This window comes from Salmo salar, chromosome ssa02 (genome assembly GCF_905237065.1).
Source record: "Salmo salar chromosome ssa02, Ssal_v3.1, whole genome shotgun sequence".
In the NCBI taxonomy this organism is placed as follows: Eukaryota; Metazoa; Chordata; class Actinopteri; order Salmoniformes; family Salmonidae; genus Salmo; species Salmo salar.
In genome coordinates this window covers 22,543,312-22,565,067 of record NC_059443.1, presented here as the reverse complement: position 1 = coordinate 22,565,067, position 21,756 = coordinate 22,543,312, and the positions used below count along the sequence as shown (strand labels likewise).

The 21,756-nt window shown below is 44.2% G+C and overlaps 2 protein-coding genes across 3 annotated transcripts in view; one reads left to right on the top strand and one right to left on the bottom strand.

Moving 5' to 3' along the window:
- LOC106576414 (POU domain, class 2, transcription factor 2) overlaps positions 1-10,520 on the bottom strand; it is a 103,783-nt gene extending 93,263 nt beyond the window's left edge. Inside the window, exon 1 of one of the 2 annotated variants that reach the window (XM_045700518.1) lies at positions 10,410-10,520. In XM_045700518.1, coding sequence (XP_045556474.1) covers positions 10,410-10,446 — 37 coding nt within the window. In that variant the 5' untranslated portion in view covers positions 10,447-10,520. The remainder of the gene's footprint in view (positions 1-10,409) is intronic. The other variant, XM_045700498.1, reaches the window with a different exon arrangement.
- A 4,139-nt stretch (positions 10,521-14,659) lies between these two features.
- On the top strand, positions 14,660-17,916 carry LOC106576498 (uncharacterized). Its single transcript, XM_014153713.2, has 2 exons — positions 14,660-14,940; positions 17,096-17,916. The coding sequence occupies exons 1-2, from the start codon at positions 14,882-14,884 to the stop codon at positions 17,721-17,723; spliced, it is 687 nt and encodes a 228-aa protein (XP_014009188.1). The 5' UTR covers positions 14,660-14,881; the 3' UTR covers positions 17,724-17,916.
- Positions 17,917-21,756: the final 3,840 nt, after the last annotated feature.

The following is a 21,756-nucleotide window of genomic DNA, read 5'->3' as shown; positions in this document are numbered from 1 at the left end:
TCTGCTTTACAGCCTAATCATAACCCTTCCCTCTACGCTGCCATGGCTATGATGGGGAAGGAGACGTCAGGGAAAAGGGAAGAAGGAGAGAGAAAGGAGACAGGCAGGGGAGAGAGGGAGAGGGAGAAAGGGTGGGGAGGCAGAGAAATGGAGAGAAAGAGAGATGGAAAAAGGGCCTGCTGAGAGGAAGGGTAGAGTAGTCTAGATGCATTGGTTCCATATAACAGACCTATTTCAGTCTGACAGACACATGTTGCCATTATAAGGAAACGGAATCCAAATTTCTCGCTTTAGGTCCAATATCTGCACCATACAAAGTAGGAGGATATGGGGAAATGATCCAGACTCAGTATTTGACTCTCTCATCCCGCTCAGAGATATTTTCCCCTTAAGCGTCTTTCTCCGAAGCTCTTTCGTCTCGAGTCTTTCATTGCTTGCTTTACACAATGAAATGCTGCACTATTGAAACCATTGAAAGATTTTAAAAACAACATTCCATTTGATTTGGTAACCGACTGACAGAGCCACGGATCCCACCGAATCTATTTAAAAAGAGCTGAGGTGTACAGTGTATTGTCACTAATCATAACCCTAACCCTAACTATAACCCTAACTATAACCCTAACCCTAACCCTAACCATAACCCTAACCCTTTTGAAGTGGCCATTTAGAAGAGTATAGACATTTAATCCCAATGATACATCACTTACGTTCACATAATTGATTATATAAAGGTAAGAACACTGTAATATCAATAGTTATGTATCTTTGTACCACAACAGAACCCAAACACAATAGAAAGCAACACTGGCCAACTGGAGAGACTGACGACTGCAGCCAAATCACAGAAAATTGAACACATCCTACAAAATGGCTGCAGTGTCTAAAATGGGTGTGAGCTCGATATTGCCACGCCAAGACAAAAACACTCTCCCCTAGCAGGTACACTGAAGAGAATGAGGTTCAGACTGTGGTAACAAACTCTACAATAATTTATAAATGTTATAATTGGTATGATTTAATTCACTTAAATAGCAACTGAGTCAATGGTGATTGTGGCAATTTGTCACAGCCTAACAGAGTAATATGAACTACACATAGAGAAACAGAAGAATAGGAGAGGTAAGCAGCGGGTGAGAAGAGACCAAAACAGTATGGATGGATGATGACAAAGAATGAAAGACTGAAAGGAGTAGATGGTAGGAGAGAGAGAGAAAGAAAAATAAAGAAATATGTCAAAAATAGACAAATTAGTTTAGTACAGCAACATTAACTGCTGCTACACTACTAGTACATCTACCACACAAAACATCATAATAACATATATGCAGTACTTGTACTATCCAATCATCAGCATCACTATATCTGAAGTGTTTAAAAGAGGTTATACTGAGAGGTGGCATGTTTGGGAGTGATAGAGGAGGAGTAGAGAGAGGCAGAATCAGAACAATTGAGAGAGGGGTGGTGAGAGAGATATATTTGGGATTAAGGAACAAGTGCGTGGAAAAGACGAGGATTAGGGGAGTGGGAGAGAGAAGGACAAAGTGAGAGGAGGAGTGAAGGAAGAGACAGACAAAGAGCTTTGACAGAGAGGGCAGGGATAAAAATAGGTATTGTTCTGCTTCATCTGTTTTCCTTCCTCTCCTCTGCGCTGCTCCCTACCTCTTTACTCCCTTCCTCCTCTGTCTAACTGGGAAGATCGTTAGGAAACCTAACTGAGCCAGACCACCTGCTCTCTACTGCCACTCACAGGTCAGAGGCCGGTACTGTACTTTGTAATGTCCGAGGGACCATTGGATCGTTTCTCACACAGTGTAACCATCAGTCCAGCAGAAGACAATGAGGTTAGGAGACTGGGCTGGGGCTGGGGTTGGAGCAAGGGCATATTGGACCCAGGGCTAAAGCAAGGAACGGGACTTGGTGGAGTTGCGTGGAGATAAGACTATTATTTCATGGTCATTATGGTCTAAGACAGTGACACTGAGACTGAGATCTCTCAGGATTGTAACTGTGGGATTAAAAGGCAGGATCTGGGGGTTGTGACTGTGGGATTAGAAGGCAGAATCTGGCGGTTGTGACTGTGGGATTAGAAAGCAGGATCTGGGGGTTGTGACTGTGGGATTAGAAAGCAGGATCTGGGGGTTGTGACTGTGGGATTAGAAGGCAGGATCTGGGGGTTGTGACTGTGGGATTAGAAAGCAGGATCTGGGGGTTGTGACTGTGGGATTAGAAGGCAGGATCGGGGTGTTGTGACTGTGGGATTAGAAAGCAGGATCGGGGGTTGTGACTGTGGGATTAGAAGGCAGGATCTGGGGGTTGTGACTATGGGATAAGAAGGCAGGATCGGGGGGTTGTGACTGTGGGATTAGAAGGCAGGATCGGGGTGTTGTGACTGTGGGATTAGAAAGCAGGATCTGGGGGTTGTGACTGTGGGATTAGAAGGCAGGATCGGGGGGTTGTGACTGTTGGATTAGAAGGCAGGATCTGGGGGTTGTGACTGTGGGATTAGAAGGCAGGATCGGGGGGTTGTGACTGTGGGATTAGAAAGCAGGATCGGGGGGTTGTGACTGTGGGATTAGAAGGCAGGATCTGGGGGTTGTGACTATGGGATAAGAAGGCAGGGTCGGGGGTTGTGACTGTGGGATTAGAAGGCAGGATCTGGGGGTTGTGACTGTGGGATTAGAAGGCAGGATCGGGGTGTTGTGACTGTGGGATTAGAAGGCAGGATCGGGGGGTTGTGACTGTGGGATTAGAAGGCAGGATCTGGGGTTGTGACTGTGGGATTAGAAGGCAGGATCGGGGGGTTGTGACTGTGGGATTAGAAGGCAGGATCGGGGTGTTGTGACTGTGGGATTAGAAGGCAGGATCTGGGGGTTGTGACTATTGGATAAGAAGGCAGGATCGGGGGTTGTGACTGTGGGATTAGAAAGCAGGATCGGGGGGTTGTGACTGTGGGATTAGAAAGCAGGATCGGGGGGTTGTGACTGTTGGATTAGAAGGCAGGATCTGGGGGTTGTGACTGTGGGATTAGAAGGCAGGATCGGGGGGTTGTGACTGTTGGATTAGAAGGCAGGATCTGGGGGTTGTGACTGTGGGATTAGAAGGCAGGATCGGGGGGTTGTGACTGTGGGATTAGAAAGCAGGATCGGGGGTTGTGACTGTGGGATTAGAAGGCAGGATCTGGGGGTTGTGACTATGGGATAAGAAGGCAGGGTCGGGGGGTTGTGACTGTGGGATTAGAAGGCAGGATCGGGGTGTTGTGACTGTGGGATTAGAAAGCAGGATCGGGGGTTGTGACTGTTGGATTAGAAGGCAGGATCTGGGGGTTGTGACTGTGGGATTAGAAGGCAGGATCTGGGGGTTGTGACTATGGGATAAGAAGGCAGGATCGGGGGTTGTGACTGTGGGATTAGAAGGCAGGATCGGGGTGTTGTGACTGTGGTATTAGAAAGCAGGATCGGGGGGTTGTGACTGTGGTATTAGAAAGCAGGATCGGGGGTTGTGACTGTTGGATTAGAAAGCAGGATGGGGGGTTGTGACTGTGGGATTAGAAAGCAGGATCTGGGTGTTGTGACTGTGGGATTAGAAGGCAGGATCGGGGGGTTGTGACTGTGGGATTAGAAAGCAGGATGGGGGTTGTGACTGTGGGATTAGAAAGCAGGATCGGGGGGTTGTGACTGTGGGATTAGAAATCAGGATGGGGGTTGTGACTGTGGGATTAGAAAGCAGGATCTGGGGGTTGTGACTGTGGGATTAGAAAGCAGGATCGGGGGGTTGTGACTGTGGGATTAGAAAGCAGGATGGGGGGTTGTGACTGTGGGATAAGAAAGCAGGATCTGGGGGTTGTGACTGTGGGATTAGAAGGCAGGATGGGGGGTTGTGACTGTGGGATTAGAAGGCAGGATCGGGGGGTTGTGACTGTGGGATTAGAAAGCAGGATCGGGGGGTTGTGACTGTGGGATTAGAAGGCAGGATTGGGGGGTTGTGACTGTGGGATTAGAAAGCAGGATCGGGGGGTTGTGACTGTGGGATTAGAAGGCAGGATTGGGGGGTTGTGACTGTGGGATTAGAAAGCAGGATCGGGGGGTTGTGACTGTGGGATTAGAAGGCAGGATTGGGGGGTTGTGACTGTGGGATTAGAAAGCAGGATCTGGGGTTGTGTGTAAAGAGAACATCTTCTCAATCCACTTCCTCATATATATTCACTATATAATTCACTACATTGTGTGTGTGTGTGTGTGTGTGTGTGTGTGTGTGTGTGTGTGTGTGTGTGTGTGTGTGTGTGTGTGTGTGTGTGTGTGTGTGTGTGTGTGTGTGTGTGTGTGTGTGTGTGTCCAGGCTAGATAACACACATTTGCTGCTGCTGGGGGTAGCTGTGTGTAGCAGTGGGAAGGGGAGTGGGGTCAGAAGTTAATTCACTGCATCTAGCAGCAGGAGCAGGAGGGACCACATCCAGACCAGACCGCTGCTGGAACATACATGGACAAACCAAGTTATATTCAATGATCATCCCTGTGGGTGGATCTGTCTGTCTCTCTCTCTCTCTCTCTCTCTCTCTCTCTCTCTCTCTTCACCTCTCCCCTTCAACTTCCCATCTCGCTTCTTCCTCCCTCTCTCGCCACCTTTCAGTCCCTATCTCACTCCTTCTTCCCCCCTCTCTCCTCATCTCCTTCACCCTGTCCCTCGGTCTCCTACCCTTTCCTCCTTCTCCTGTTCCTCTCTCCTTCCCCTGTCCATCTCTCCTTCCCGGTTGTCCTCTCTCTCCTCCCCCACCCCAGTTTAAACGCAGAGGTCACTCTGTCTCCCAGGGTCGTGTCTGTCTGGGATGATCCTGAACTCTGACCCCAGGCTTGATCATATTCTAACCACACACAGACCACAGACACACTCACAGAAAGGGCATGTGTGTCCTCACAAGAGCCTTTTCATTGTGGTCATTGTTGATCAATTTATCACTTCTTTCCTGTCACTTACTGAAAACCTATTGGCAGATAAAGCTCGTTTGGCAAGAAAGTCAACGGTTTTGCCAATGCGAAAATTTCGAGTGATTACAAGGATTTATCAAGCCAATCGATCGAGCAATGATCGTGATTTAGTCATGAATTAGATAGGAATCGGATACTATTCAATAGCCACTGACGCTGGAGGGTTCATGACATTTATATCACGTGGTGTGGAGTGGAAAATAACAAGCGATATCTTGAACAACCGCAGCATCAAATTATCACAAAAACAAAATCACCACAATCAATTTCATTAACATATATTACAATAGGCATATAGCTTACATTCCCCCAAAAAATGTGATTCATATTTCCACTGTTATTCATTCATCCACTTTACCTATTTAATATTTCCCGAAAAATATTTCCAACTAAAAACAACGACTAGGGTATGTAGCAGCTTTTCTAAAGACATACCCTACAACTTCTAATATATATATATGCCTCTCTAAATAGGCCTACTGCAGACATTTTATATTGCTAAATTACTTTATTGTAAAATATGGGCTCTATCTGTTAAATACAATCCAACAAAACTAATTGATTTAACCCATGTTATAATGCATTTTTAAGTCGAACAATGTGGAGAAGTATGGTGGAAAAAAACGTACAGCAAATTGGCACATATCCCGAAATATGGTCCCTTCTTGTCGCAGAAAGGCTGCAGCGTGCAATTGCAATTTTTCCGCTTTAATTGAGGGACTGGCCAAGCGGCCTTTGACCCGCGGGTCATTACTGCATTGTGCTCCGGGCCGCGGAGAGACCCAACACCATTTGGGGGGAGAATCGTGCGCAGAAAACGGATTCATTTTAAACGGCCTGTGGTGCTGATCATGATTGGAACTATAACGAAAAATCTATAGACAATGTATCCTCGTTTTATAAGTTATCTTAGCCTATAACTTGTAAAGTTGAGACACTGAAAATAGTTGGTGCAATAAACCTATGAGGATTTGTGAAGTACACCTGCCAACTGAGCTCTAATCTATAAGGTCCCAAGAAACGATTTAGGACTTGGTTTCAGATATTAGGCTACATTGCATAGCCCAATCCTTTTAGCCTGTTCGGTTGCATAAAAATATCCTATATAGACAACTCACCAACCATAACCACCGGTTTAGATCAATTGAGGGTTTCGTTTTGCAACATCAAAAATAACTTATACAATGGAAAGAGTGTTTTAAAAAGATTTGTAACCTCTAACACATCAGGCTACGTTTACCCTATATTTGGATAGGTAGCCGAAGTATTCTCTGACAATCAGTAAGCCTATAGAACATATTTACAAAAGAACAGTCCAGGAAAATAGGTTAACAACAGTTTGTTTCACATCAGTTTGATTGAATATTTCATGTCGTATGGTATGTATAACGACGTAGACTTGTAGGCTACACAGTTTTTGCTTATTGGAATTATAATATCGTAGTTTATTTAATTCTGATCATTAGTTCAAGTTCAAAGACATTTGGTCCGATAGCATCTATTGTAAACGACTTATTAACACATTTTAGTTAATATTTGAGCTATACGGAGTTTGTGTTTAATTTAAAACTTTGTTTAGATCGATTGACTAAGAGAATGAAGACTCTCTGATATTCCTTCTGAATGTTTTTTTTTATTTTTTTATTTTATATATGCAAGTTTCATTGCAAAGTGGTTAAACTTTGTCCCGTTATGCATGGTGTATATCTTGATATTCGAGCAACAATAAATAAGTACAGCCTCTGTAAATGTCCCCATGAATTTGCAAGTGGGCAATATAAAATGAAAGCATTTAAAAAATATATATATGTAGATTTGAATATTATGTATTAACAATTATCCATTCATCCTCCAAAAATATTTTATTTGAAATATCTCTCCTGTGTCATAATGCTAAACTAATACAGATTCCTTCCGACGTGTTATAGGCTTTTTCACACGTTATATGCTTTTTGCAGCATCTGGGCTCCATGCGATAATTTACGTCATGCAGGCTAAACTTTATAATTATAGGGTAGCCTATGTGAACAATCTTTATTTTTTATTTTTAAGAGAAGTCCAATCTCTTTGAACGCGTGCGAAAGAATGCACACCAACACATGGCGCAAAACACCTTCTTGCAGATAGTGTCAAAGTTACAAAACGCAAATGAATAAGCAGAATGAAACGCAATGTAGCCTAGTGCACAAGAACACATACATATACAAAATGAATATAGGCCTACATAGCTAATGCTACGGAATATATATTTCACCTGACAGCAATAACATCGTTAAAGCCTTGTTTCATGGTTTTTAAATATTCCAGAAATAGGCATAAAAACACTGAAACTCAGAACAGCCATACTGTGGTTGGAATCAGAGAATTGAATCACATTGCCTATGCATTTGAAGACATGCTATAAGGAACATTTAGTTTTCCAGCGAAAAGGAGGGCTTTTTAAAACGCCTTATCGTTCCATATTCACAGATACATGGGTATTTGACATGTTTGCATTAGGAAATACAGCCTATTATAAAGCATGATAAGGAAATTCTAACGTTTTCTGGTCGTCATTTTAGAGAGGCCTACTTTGTTCCTATGACTTTCCTAAAAACACAATACTATGAACATTCTGAAAATTACCTCCGGAAGTTCTGGGGGTCAGTGAAACTATATTACATTCAATGACTTTCCTTGTCTTATCTCTCATTTGCGTTCAAATAGGCCTATCGTATTAAGAGCATGGAATTCTGCATTAAAATATTATTATTATTATTATTATAGGGTAGTGCAATTGTAAGACTTTCCTTTAGTTTTTTTTAAATTATCAACTGAATTTTGAATGCAAATATGCATATGCTATTACATAACCATATTCAGCAAATCGTGTTTATTTGCATTCTAGTGCACATATTCAAGTGCTTTAACACACACACACACACACACACACACACACACACACACACACACACACACACACACACACACACACACACACACACACACCACCGTGTTTCACTTGACGTTTAAACTTGACATATTGTATTCTTACTAGTTAAAGAGAGATGTATAGCCTAATCAAACAACCAACCCTCAAATTATCATCGTTAGTCAATTGACTGGATTAAGAACAGAGCAGAGTGGGCTTTCCCTTTACCGAACTTAAAAGCGATTGGGGAAAACGCTAACCAGACTTGCTTCATATGCTTATTGAATACATAGCCTCTGTATCTGCAGGCTAACTGAATACTTGTAAAGCTCATCACCATCACGACTTTGAGATGTAAAAAATGAGAGAGCTATACAGTTTAGGCCTACTTTATGTGGAATGTATTAAATCTAATTGGAATACTTTAGGTGCACACAATTCTTTCTCCATTTTTTCCAAATAATTAATACGCACGGCACTACACACGAACATTCTATACATTTTAAACCACATTATTAGGTAATATTGGAGGCCTCTGTAGGCAATATAAGCCCATAATATTAAAATACCCTACACTGGACTGTACACCTGTGTATTGTGTGGACTTTACCGAAATATAGCCCATAGAAGCAAGATCGTTTATATTTAAACATTATATTCCAGCTAACAAACTATCACCCAATATCTGATTAAACGTGTGTTTGCGTGGTTGACAAGTAGGTCTATCAATGGCCATAACTAATAATATGATCATGCTTCTCTCTCTGTCTCAGCTCAAACCCTGTCTGAAACATCCGTCTCTGACCACTGACCAGTGTCTGCTGCTCATTAACCAGTGGACTACGGGTTGGGGGGCTGCCGGGGGAATATTTCGTGTATCATATCTTCCTGTGTCTTTTTTCTCTCATGCCTGTCTGTCTGTCTGTCCCTCCAAGTCCTTGGTCCCTCTATTTACACCGCACGTTGTCCGTGGATCAACCACTGCACGTGGAGCCACATAATGACCTCTAAATGGCAATAGGTTCTCGGAACGTTAGCGGGCCAACACCAGTAATATATGGACACTTGCACATGCACGCACACACATAGCAACCGGGCAGCAGAGGTGTGGTGTGTGTTGTAGGCACACACTGCTGCCCAATTTCAGTTATGTGTGAGAAGACTGTGTTTCAAATAGCAACGACTCCCAGGATGATGCAATTCTTCATATTACATTACATTACATAAAAACACAAAACACAACTAGCCTACGTGACAATCATCATTTCAACACAGTGATCAACACTATATTTCATGAATAGATTTTGGTTAAAAGAGATAAGATCACACTGCCTTTGTTCAATTACATCACATAGAACGCTCAGTTTGCTAGAGTCAGGAGCGAGACGGTAGAGCAGAGCCGGGCGGACAGAGGATGAACCTCCGCCAGCCCTGCAGGCTGAGTGTGTCCGCCGTCCCCAGCTCTCCTCCTCTGCGGGTGCTCTGTTTCAGTGCTCGGCCTTATAAAGGCTCAATCCCCTCCTCTTAATTGATTTTCTCATAATTAACTCACTCTGTCCATCGATTTCCCTTCTGCGGTCTATCTGCCCTACAACGGCACTAACACTCCTACTGGCCGTGTAGGGGCCGTGTTATTGTGGTAGGTAGCCTATTATCTGCGGCGATCGGGCAAGCTGCCGAACAAATATCGACCACATTGATTAACAATCCCACCCAATAACACTAAATACACATAGTCTTTATACTGTCACAGTCAAGGGCAAATATAATAGCCTATTCGTGTCCACTGAGTGGGTGAGCATATCGGCTTTTCTCTCATGGCAGACATTTGAAGACTATACACAATTAAACAACAAAAGGCTCATAGCGGCATCAAGGGATTCCACTGAATCCGGGTTGTAGCCTATTTCAAAAACGACTTTAAATAACCACTCATGGTTATGCAACGTTCCGGCTGGACATCTGAATCAAATGACTCATCTGTGTGCAATGTTCGCATTCAACGAATGCAAGCGCAGACACATGATGCGCGTGCATACATAATGTAGAGCGAACTCATATTCAAAATCAAATATTCGCGCGATTCACAGCCAGAAATACAGCATGCAGAGCAGGTGAATGACAGCGCCATTCACCCATCGAGAGAAGGAGAGCGGGGGTATGAGAGGGACAGAGGGAAAGGGTTGCCCACATACATTTATTTATTTTCTAATCAATAAAAAGAAAATCCCTGCCCGCGCAAGAAATCATTAAGGCCGTTATTTTTCTGTCCATCTCCTTCTCTCTCTCCCTCTCTATGACACAGGCAAGTTGGCCTCGAAATTGGACTAAAGTCTTTCTGGTTGTGAATTGAAACAGAAAAGCAATATACTTGAGAAGAAGGTGGAGGGTTTAGAGAGGATGAGAAGAGGCAGAGGGGAAACATGGGAAGCAGAATGCAAAGATAAGTTATCACTATGCAAAGTTGAGCCCTTATATGAAATCTTTATCTTTTTTTGGAGGTGAAAATTTACCAGTGCTTCCATCGGTGAACGTCTCTATCCCCGCCATGCGAGCTGCCTGTCTGAACACGAGAGGGATGGAGTGCAAAGATGGGGAGAGGTGTGTGTATGGGGGGCCAGGGAAAAAGGGAGGAAGGAAGGAAGGGCATAAGGGGAACACAATCTGGGGTGGGGGCTGTGAATTAGAAATTGGGGGAAGGTTAGAGGTGAAGGCTGGGTTTTGGGGTGCGGGGGTTGGGAGCACGCGCCCGCCCTGTATGGTAGGTAACACCCTAACCTTTCATGTCTCCCTTGCTGTCCTAATTGTGTCTCCCTCTCTCCTCTACTCTCCTCTCTCGCTCTCTCTCCACAGCTCGCGTTCGCTTCCCATCTTTCACTCTCGACGTCTCTCAGCGGTTTCCATGGCGACGTGGTGTTTGTGGTGCTGCTGCTGAGGAGAAAGAGGCGCGTGCATGTGAGACCGGGACAGCAAGAGGGATAGTGTGTGAGAGAGGGAGATAGGCAGAGATTGTCATTTAAGAGAATGTGAGGACAGATTTCCAAATCTAAAAAATCTAATTCAAAATGAACATTTCATAATATGGTAATAACACCCAGTAAAATCATCAGTGTTGGCTGTGTTCTGTATTCTGCGGAATAGTATGATTTCATACAGTATAAAGACGGCATATAGAATAATAGGTATACGAAAAAGGTTTCCTGACATGTTTATGAGAGGTAACACATTTGTTGTCACAGATCATTTTGAAGGGCCAGTGGCGCTTAAAAGCTGATTAATTAATAGACAATATTAATAGCCTAGCAATCAATTAACATTAAATTGTCAATATTCAGGGTCCATCAATTCCTAGAACGCAATGACCTGGAACAGAAGTTAGATCCACAGTTCCAATACCGGACATATTGGCCTACCTCTGGATATTCAGTGGGGCTTTTTCTATATGCAGCTCTCTTCAAATGGACTGTTCACCTCATGCTGCCATCTGCAGGCCAGAAACAGCGTTATTTAACAGAAAAAAGGAATGGATAAGAACCTTGTTTTTGGTGGATTTACTTATTTTTGTGTAATATTTTCCTTGATAATAATGGTAAACATCTGTGTGCATGAACATAGACACAGCAGAATTTACCACACAAACTGGATGGGAGACGGCCTAGCCTGCTTCAAGTGGACATAGTGTAATTCCTTCCCCAGAGAGCTCCAGCTCTATTATCTTTAGACCGTCCAAGACCTAGACCCCAACAATTGTGAGCGCGGTGTGAAAAAGCACACCTGTCCTTTCTGGAGATGAAAAGCAGGGACCAGGGTGGACAGACCAAGCATAATGTCCAGAATAAGACCAAGAGGTCAGTTGTGAAATATGCATATAAATGTATGTTTATGTTTAGCTTATCCTTATCCTTTTTTATGCATTGTAAGCCTATGGTGGAGGTAGCTACCAGGCCTGTTGGCTCCAATTTGCATGCATCTAGGCTCGGATCAAACATGTCCAGACCTGATGAAAGAACAGAGCAATGCTTCCATTTCAGTTCAAGGTTGCCTCATTTGAAATTATATAGAACTTCGAAAATGCCAAGTTTTAGGAAATTGTAGCCCACATTCATGTTTTTAAGCATGTCTGCTTTTTATGAAGATGTTTGGACTCGGGTGTTCTGGATCCTTTGATGATGCCGACAATGTCTCATCAAACAGACCTTTTGTGATTGTAACTTGCACAACTCAATAAAAGCTCTATACAAACAAAATACAATTATTTTCAACCAATTTATCAATGAGTCAACAAATACAATACAAAAAATTTATAACTAAATAATATTTTTAAGAATGAACTCTATCTCATGGGCCATGGAGATACAGTATAGTCAACTGTCTCAGTACATTGAGCGTACAAAACATTAGGAACACCTGCTGATTCCATGACATGACCAGGTGAATCCAGATGAAAACTATGATCCCTTATTGATGTCACCTGTTAAATCCACTTCAATCAGTGTAGATTAAGGGGAGGTGACAGATTAAAGAATAGTTTTTAAGCCTTGAGACAACTGAGACATGGATTGTGTATGTGTGCCATTCAGAGGGTGAATGGGCAAGACAAAAGATTTAAGTGCCTTTGAATGGGGTATGGTAGTAGGTGCCAGATGCACCGGTTTGTGTCACCAACTGCAACGCTGCTGGGTTTTTCCCACTCAACAGTTTTCTGTGTGTATCAAGAATGGTCCACCACCCAAAGGACATCCAGCCACCTTGACACAAGTTTGGCAAGCATTGGAGTCAACATGGGCCAGCATCACTGTGGAATGCTTTAGACACCTTGTAGAGTCCATGCCCTGGCGAATTGAGGCTGTTCTGAGGGCAAAAGGGGGTGCAACTCAATATTAGGAAGGTGTTCCTAATATTCTGTACACTCAGTGTAAATCATACAGTATAAAAACACACAACAGATAGAAATGTAATTAAAAAACGAATACTGCTTTTTATTCATTGCTCTGTTTTGCTCGACATGCAAGAGAAGAAACAGCACCCTCCACTCCAGCAGCGTCCAGGCTTCTCCTTCTTCTTCTCACCCCCCTCTTCCTCTCTCACTGCATTCTCTGGCTGTTCCATCACCAGCTGGCAGCACGACGACATGGTCATCAGGCTCTGAAGCTCCTCCACCTCCTCTCCTTCCACCTCTGTCACCCTGACAACCACCTCACTGACCCCGGTGACATGGATGTGGATCTGGCCGGCGTCCCTGGTGCTCATTGACAGAGGGCTGCTGGGCTGGGAGAGCAGAGTGGTGGCGTCAGTGGGTTCCATGGGGTCAGAAAGATGCACGGTGGTGGGAGCCTGGGGGGTAGCATCAAACTTCACCACCTGGGGCCAGGGGTGGGCTGGACTAAACCCTGGCTCAAAGATGGAGTCACGGTAGAGCTGAGAGCACTGAGCCTGTTCCACCTGTGGCAGGGCATGCTGGGATAGTAGCGGTGTTGTCGGGGCTGAGTTCGGGTCCAGACTGAGGTTGTTCATAGAGCCCCTGTTGGGTCCATCATCACCCTGGGTGGATCCACAGGCTGGTGAGTAACCAGCAGGGGGTGTGCTGGTAGGCAGCAGCAGGGCAGTGCTACTTATACCACAGCCTGGTCCAAACACTTCAGGGAACATCTGTGGCTGGAAGAGCTCCTGAAGGGAAGGGGCAGTCTCAACGGCCAGGTCCACAGGGAAGACAGTTGGCGGTTGGCTTGGAGAGCCAGGCTCAGGGGTGGTGGTCTCCAGGAGCATGGTGTTGGTCACAGCAGGCTGGGGCTCCTCCATGGTTGAACATGTTGCCCCAGAGTTCTCCAGGCCTTTATCCCATAACTCTTTGAAAAAATAATTTTTTAGAGAGACAGGGTCTTCATTGAGGAAGTCACTGCTCAGAGCTGGACCATCAAAGCAGCCTTTCAGTTGACCCTTCAGTTCTCTGCAGAAGTCAGAGTTGGTGCGCATGAGCCTGGGTGTCCCTGGTTCCTGGCTTGGTGTTGAGAAGGACAGGCCTCCAAACATCTCTCTGTTCATCAAGGGATACATCTGGCATTCTGGCTGGCCATCGAATAATACAGCCTCTGAGAAAGGCAGTGAAGGCCCAATCAGATTTTTCTCTGGGGGTTGGTCCCCCTTGCTGTTCTCCATGTCTGCTGATCAAACTAGGAAGACATTTGAAAATTCCTAGGCTTTATTAAGGGTGGGCCTGGTCAGAACTCAACATTATTACATATAACATTGTTACATCAACGTTGTGACCCACACTAAAACAAGGTAGTCATCATAACTGTGAACCGCGAAACACGTAATAATGTGTTTCACGGTTCTAAGACTTTTACCGTCATGGCGGAAATTGAGAGAATAGGAAAATAATTCATGTTTTCACCGCTGCAGAGCACACACAACATAGCCTACCTGTTACCCAAATTGCCAGAATAAATGTTAATGTGGTAGCCTAGGCTATTTTCGTTGGTTCATACTATAACTAAATGCTACTTTGGAATAGGCACATAGAAAGGTGGTTTTAGGTCAAATCAGGAGCTTTGGGTCTCTATTTATATGTAACCAAATTTACACCACATATTTTTTTGTACAGTAAATTTACACACAAAATGGATGGATCTTCCTACCTTTTCAAATTCACTAGTCACTCGCACAATGACCACAGGCCCACCTGGAAGAGATGGGTAGACTATATTTGAACCTAGGTTGTTTGTATTTGAACTGTGCATAATAAAGATTTCAGTACCTTGAGTTAAGAATGCTGCAATATTATTTTAGTCTTTCTAACTTTAGATAGTAGCCTATGTTGAACATTAGAAACGCCGGGGAACTAATTGACCAACATCAGTGAGTCAGCGAGCGGATTAATTGTATAGTTGTTGAGCAGCTGATATTATTCCTGCTGGCACCAGTCGAAAACCTAGACCCCAACAATTGTGAGCGCGAGCTGAAAAAGCCCACGTCCTTTCTGGAGATGAAAAGCAGGGACCAGGGTGGACAGACCAAGCTTAATGTCCAGAATAAGACCAAGAGGTGAGTTATGAAATATACATTTATGTTTAGCTTATCCTTTTTTATGCATTGTAAACCTGTTAGCTCCAATTTGCATGCGTCTCGGCTCGGACCAAACATGTCCAGAACTGATTAAATAAAAGAGCAACACTTCCATTTCAATTAAAGGTTGGGTATGAAATTAGAACTTAGAAAATGCCGTGTTTGTAGGAAATTGCAGCCAACATTCATGTTTTAAGCACATCTGCTTTTTAAGAAGACGTTTGGACACAGGCGCTCTGGATGCTTTGACGATGCCGACGATATCTCATCAAACAGCGGATGCCTTGGCACTAAAGACTTTCTGTTTTAACTAAAGAGTTATGATTAAAGACCTTCACCTTTAGGTATACTCTACACATGTATCTAAATCTATTTACTTTGTTTTAGTCCAAAAGTCACCAGACGACTGAAAAGGTGTATTTGGCTTTTCCCACCTCTTGACCTGTGAGTAAGTGTGAATGAATAGGCTACACGTGCCTGTGCTGTTTTCTATATCAAAGGTAGACTCGGCGAAATGACCTTGCCACAAGCAGCACCACAGACATTGAGATGAGCCAGATGCAAGACTTCCTCCCCATAGACATTAAAACCATTAGATAGCACCGACGTCATCCTCGTATCCCTGTGGAAAAATCTCGATGGCTCATGAAGTCGGAAATATTTGAATTTGAAACGCCTCATATTGCTGGTCAAGGCTAGATAGTATCCAGCTTTTGTCAAATTAACATCAAAAGTTGAATCTTTTTGGATTTTAGATAACTCTAACCCGTTTCCTAACCTTACTTTAACCTAATTATCCCAACCAGCTGTTAATTATCCTCACCTGCTTTGTAATTTTTCCTAACCTGCAACGAAGTGGTGTTAATTTGTCAAAAGCTGGATCCCTTCTAGTCACGACCTGCCTATATGTAACCTTTATTTAACTAGGTAAGTCAGTTAAGAACAAATTCTTATTTACAATGACGGCCTACCAGGGAACAGTGGGTTAACTGCCTTGTTCAGGTGCAGAACAACATATTTTTACCTTGTCAGCTCAGGGATTCAATCCAGCAACCTTTCAGTTACTGGCCTAACACTCTAACCACTAGGCTACCTGCCACGCCATTGGGCTGAATGGCACCAACATTACTAAGGATCATCAAGATAGTGGCCAAAATTAGCAAAGGATCATGTTCGAAGCACTAGCGGTTCTGGGGGGGGCAATGCCCCTGTGACAACAATTTTGGACCCCCTTGTGGCCCCCCTAAATGTGGAGTATGAAATAACTTTTACATAACTAATTTTTGCTATTATTCTTTTTTTTACATCCATTATTAGACAGTGGCAACGATGATGATTATGAACATGGTCTTTTGCCTGCTAATGCCTGCAATGCAGTGAAGAAAACGATATGACAACAATAACGTCTAATGTAACTGGCCCTTCTAAAAGTACAACTGGCCCCAGCTTGGCCCCCCCAGTTGAAATAGTCTAGAACCGCCACTGGTTCGATGTAGTCGTTTTCATCCTGCCTGAGAGACACGTGCAAAGAGCGTGCATGAGGGCGCACGCCTCTTCGTAGCCTGCCGGCCTGTGATTAGTCTGTGTCAGTACAATGGTCTGGTCTGTGTCGGGCTCCCGAGTGGCGCAGCAGTCTAAGGCATTGCATTTCAGTGCTAGAGGCATCACTACAGACACCCTGGTTTGAATCCAGGCTGTATCACAACCGGCCGTGATTGGGAGTCCCATAGGGTGGCGCACAATTGGCACAGCGTTGTCCAGGTTTGGCTGGTGTAGGCCGTCCTTGTAAATAATAATTTGTTCTTTACTGACTTGCCTAGTTAAATATTGTTTATTTATTTAAACATGGTCCTGTGTGAGGACTAGTAGTCAAAATGGATCAGTATTTAATTTCATATATCAATTTGTAGCGAATTTTTAAATAATTCACTGTGAAAGGATTTGGAGATCCCAGGTCCACTTGCCACAAAGAGACCGAAGAGGACCAGGTCACTCTCTAGTTCTCATATTATAGTCACACTATGATGTAGTCAGTTGAATCTCAGTTTCTTTTTTTCAGATTCTATTGTCCACATTGTTTTTTGTTATAAAATTTCAGTTTCATTTGTGTCTGTTCTATCATGTTCTACCTCAGGAAGTTGGAGCCAGCTCCACCCCCTCTCTCTGAACCTCCAGACACCAGGAAGTCAAAGAAGAAGAACATAATCCCTGGCCCACCTGCCACTCAGCAAGTGAAGAGATCCAGATGTCCTCCCAGCCCCTGGACCCCTAACCTAGTGGAGATTAGACGTAGGCCACCTACAGTCACACCTCCTACCTGTGAGATAGGTGTAACTACATTTACCTTGAGATCTAAGGTAGCGACAAGCCCTACCTTGAAGTCAGGTGTAGCCACATCCCCATCTAGCGGTGAAGCCTTTTCCACATCCCCTGAGAGGAAGAAGATGAGGAAGAAGAACGGGAAGAGGGCCAGGTGCAGTGGTGCGGCCGTTCCTACCCCCCCTGAGAGGAAGATGAAGAAGAGGGCGAGGTGCTGCCCTGTCCCACTGAACAACCCCTTGTCTGTCTGTCGGTCGCAGAGGGCCACCCAGGGCAGGAAGGCCTGTGTGTGGTGTAAACAGGAGAAAGAGCGGAGGAAGACCATCTGGCAGTGTGAGGCCTGCCAGGTGGCCCTCTGTCTCATACCGGGTAGAAACTGCTTCAGGGCCTGGCACAAGACTCACAAGTGGAACGAGGAAGTCATCTTCAGTCTGTTTTCTTAAATGTTGTCAAATATGTGGGTCTGGAGCCTCAGCATGAGATGTTAGTGGATTGTGGTCAAAAAAGGCCACTTTCAGTTCCTAGTTCATATAGTTTAAGTAGAATTCAGGTATACATGCATTAAATAAGAAATATTTCCTTTGTGGGTGTTTTTGCAAGAAAAGAAAGTTTAAAAGTTTGCTACATTTTTTTAAAAGCCCCTTTCCTCATGTTGTTTAAGTTGACATATTAAATGCATTGTTAAAAAACAAATATGCCTCTTTCAGATGTGTGCACTTTGTACATTACTTTACAGTTCTTGTTCTTACAACTAACTGGTCCAAACAGTATCTTTCAATGCTACTTACAAAGACAGAAGAACCCAAAAACAACCATGCACAGTGCCTTAAGAAAGTATTCATACCCCTTGACTTATTCCACATTTTGTTGTTACAGCCTGAATTCAAACTGTATTAAATCGATTTTTCTCACCCATCTACACACAATGCCCCATAATGACAAAGGGTAAATGTTGTTCTTAACTGACTTGCCTGGTTAAATAATTTTATATAAGTATTCAGACCCCTGAGTCAATACATGTTAGAATCACCTTTGGCAGCAATTACAGCTGTGAGACTTTCTGGGTAAGTCGAAGTGCTTTGCACATGTGGATTGTACAATATTTGCACATTATTCTTTAGTAAATTCTTCAAGCTCTGTTAGGTTGATTGTTGATCATTGCTAGACAGCCATTTCAATCTTGCCATAGATTTTCAAGCTGATTTAAGTTTAAACTAACTAGGCCACTCAGGATCATTCAATGTCGTCTTGGTAAGCAACTCCAGTGTATATTTGGCCTTGTGTTTAAAGTTATTGTCCTGCTGAAAGGTGAATGTCTCCCAGTGTTTGTTGGAAAGCAGACCGAACCAGGTTTTCCTCTATCATTTTGCATGTGCTTCGCTCTATTCGGTTTATTTTTATAAGTAAAAACTTGCTAGTTCTTCCTGATGAAAAGCATTCCCATAACATGATGCAGCCACCACCATGCTTGAAAATATGTTAAGTGGTACTCCGTGATGTGTTGGATTTGCCCCAAATATAACGCTTTGTATTCAGGACAAAATGTATTTTGTTGCCATTTTTACTTGTGCCTTATTGCAAACAGGATGCATGTTTTGGAATATTTGTATTCTGTACAGGCTTCCTTCTTTACACTCTGTAATTTAGGTTAGTATTGTGGAGTAACTACAATGTTGTTGATCCATCCCCAGTTCTATCACAGCAATTAAACTATGGAACTGTTTCAATGTCACCATTGGCCTCATGGTGAAATCCCTGAGCAGTTTCCTTCCTCTCTGGCAACTGAGTTAGGAAGGACACGCATCTTTGTAGTGACTGGGTGTATTGATACACTGTCCAAAGTGTAATTAATAACTTCATCATGCTCAAAGGGATATTCAATGTCTGCTTTTTTTTATTTTTACCCATCTACCAATTGGAAAACCTCCCTGGTCTTTGTGGTTGAATCTCTGCTCGACTGAGGGACCTTACAGATAATTGTATGTGTGTGGTGGTAATTCAACAGTCATGTTAAACATGTTACATTTCACAATTTTTTTATTGTTTAACTCCTGAACTTATTTAGGTCTGCCATAATAAAGGGGTTGAATACTTATGGACAAGACATTTCCGCTTTTAATTTTTAATACATTTGTAAAAACATTGTCCCACTTGGACATTATGGGGTATTGTGTGTAGGCCAGTGACATCTCAATTTAATACATTTAAAATTCAGGCTGTAACAACAAAATATTTAGGCTGTAACAACAAAATATGGAAAAAGTCAAGGGGTGTGAATATGTTCTGAAGGCACGGTTACATCATAGACGCAATAAACCTTTGATAAATCATTTATTTTTATTTGAAATAATTCCAACTTTCCACTGATATATTAAACTAATATACAGCACTTTTGCAGTGCCTAAATAAAAATATCCAGCTACTCAAACAAAAGTTCACCCTAAGTTAATGAACTAGAACACACAGTATTTTTGTTATTTTCTCTTATGAACAATACAAAGCTATACTAACGAATCCATATACCAAAACACGGAAAAAGCAAAACACTAAGGTTTTCCTGAGTGCCTCCTTAGTCCTCCACCCCTGGTCCCATATGGCTGTGTGAACTAGACACAGGGCTGTGTGAACCAGACACAGGGCTGTGTGAACCAGACACAGGGCTGTAGCAGACCAGGCAGCCTGGTTGTATCAGGAGACTTATCCTCCAGAGGATGAGGCGGCTGTCCAGGAGCTGAAAGAAGGGATGGAGGTGGGGATCCTTCTCCCTCTTCCCCTTCCTCTCTTTCCTCTTCTACCTCTCCTCTCCTCCCCCTTCTCCTCTTTCCCCTTCTCCTACCTCTCCTCTTTCCCCTTCTACCTCTCCTCTCTTTCCCCTTCTCCTACCTCTCCTCTCTTTCCCCCTTCCCCTTCCTCTCTTTCCCCTTCTCCTACCTCTCCTCTTTCCCCTTCCCCTCCTCTTTCCCCTTCCTCTCCTCTCTTTCCCCTTCTACTACCTCTCCTCTCTTTCCCCTTCCCCTCCTCTCTTTCCCCTTCCTCTTCTCTCCTTCCCCTTCCACTTTCTCTTCTTTCTTTCCCCTTCCTCTCCTCTTTCCCCTTCCACTTCCTCTCCTCTCTTTCCCCTTCCTCTCCTCTTTCCCCTTCCCCTCCGCTTTCCCCTTCCTCTCCTCTCTTTCCCCTTCTACTACCTCTCCTCTCTTTCCCCTTCCCCTCCTCTCTTTCCCCTTCCTCTCCTCTCTTTCCCCTTCCACTTCCTCTCCTCTCTTTCCCCTTCCCCTCCTCTCTTTCCCCTTCCTCTTCTCTCCTTCCCCTTCCACTTTCTCTTCTTTCTTTCCCCTTCCTCTCCTCTTTCCCCTTCCACTTCCTCTCCTCTCTTTCCCCTTCCTCTCCTCTTTCCCCTTCCCCTCCCTTTCCCCTTCCTCTCCTCTCTTTCCCCTTCTACTACCTCTCCTCTCTTTCCCCTTCCTCCTCCTCTCTTCCCCTTCCTCTCCTCTCTTTCCCCTTCCACTTCCTCTCCTCTTTCCCCTTCTACCTCTCCTCTCTTTCCCCTTCTCCTACCTCTCCTCTCTTTCCCCTTCCCCTTCCTCTCTTTCCCCTTCACTTCCTACCTCTCCTCTTTCCCCTTCCCCTCCTCTTTCCCCTTCCTCTCCTCTCTTTCCCCTTCTACTACCTCTCCTCTCTTTCCCCTTCCCCTCCTCTCTTTCCCCTTCCTCTTCTCTCCTTCCCCTTCCACTTTCTCTTCTTTCTTTCCCCTTCCTCTCCTCTTTCCCCTTCCACTTCCTCTCCTCTCTTTCCCCTTCCTCTCCTCTTTCCCCTTCCCCTCCGCTTTCCCCTTCCTCTCCTCTCTTTCCCCTTCTACTACCTCTCCTCTCTTTCCCCTTCCCCTCCTCTCTTTCCCCTTCCTCTCCTCTCTTTCCCCTTCCACTTCCTCTCCTCTCTTTCCCCTTCCCCTCCTCTCTTTCCCCTTCCTCTTCTCTCCTTCCCCTTCCACTTTCTCTTCTTTCTTTCCCCTTCCTCTCCTCTTTCCCCTTCCACTTCCTCTCCTCTCTTTCCCCTTCCTCTCCTCTTTCCCCTTCCCCTCCGCTTTCCCCTTCCTCTCCTCTCTTTCCCCTTCTACTACCTCTCCTCTCTTTCCCCTTCCCCTCCTCTCTTTCCCCTTCCTCTCCTCTCTTTCCCCTTCCACTTCCTCTCCTCTCTTTCCCCTTCCTCTCCTCTTTCCCCTTCCCCTTCCTCTCCTCTCTTTCCCCTTCCTCTCCTCTCTTTCCCCTTCTCCTACCTCTCCTCTCTTTCCCCGTTCCCCTCCTCTCTTTCCCCTTCTCCTACCTCTCCTCTCCTCTCTTTCCCCTTCCTCTCCTCTCTTTCCCCTTCTCCTACCTCTCCTCTCTTTCCCCACCTCTCCTCTCTTTCCCCCTTCTCCTACCTCTCCTCTCTTTCCCCTTCTCCTACCTCTCCTCTCTTTCCCCTTCTCCTACCTCTCCT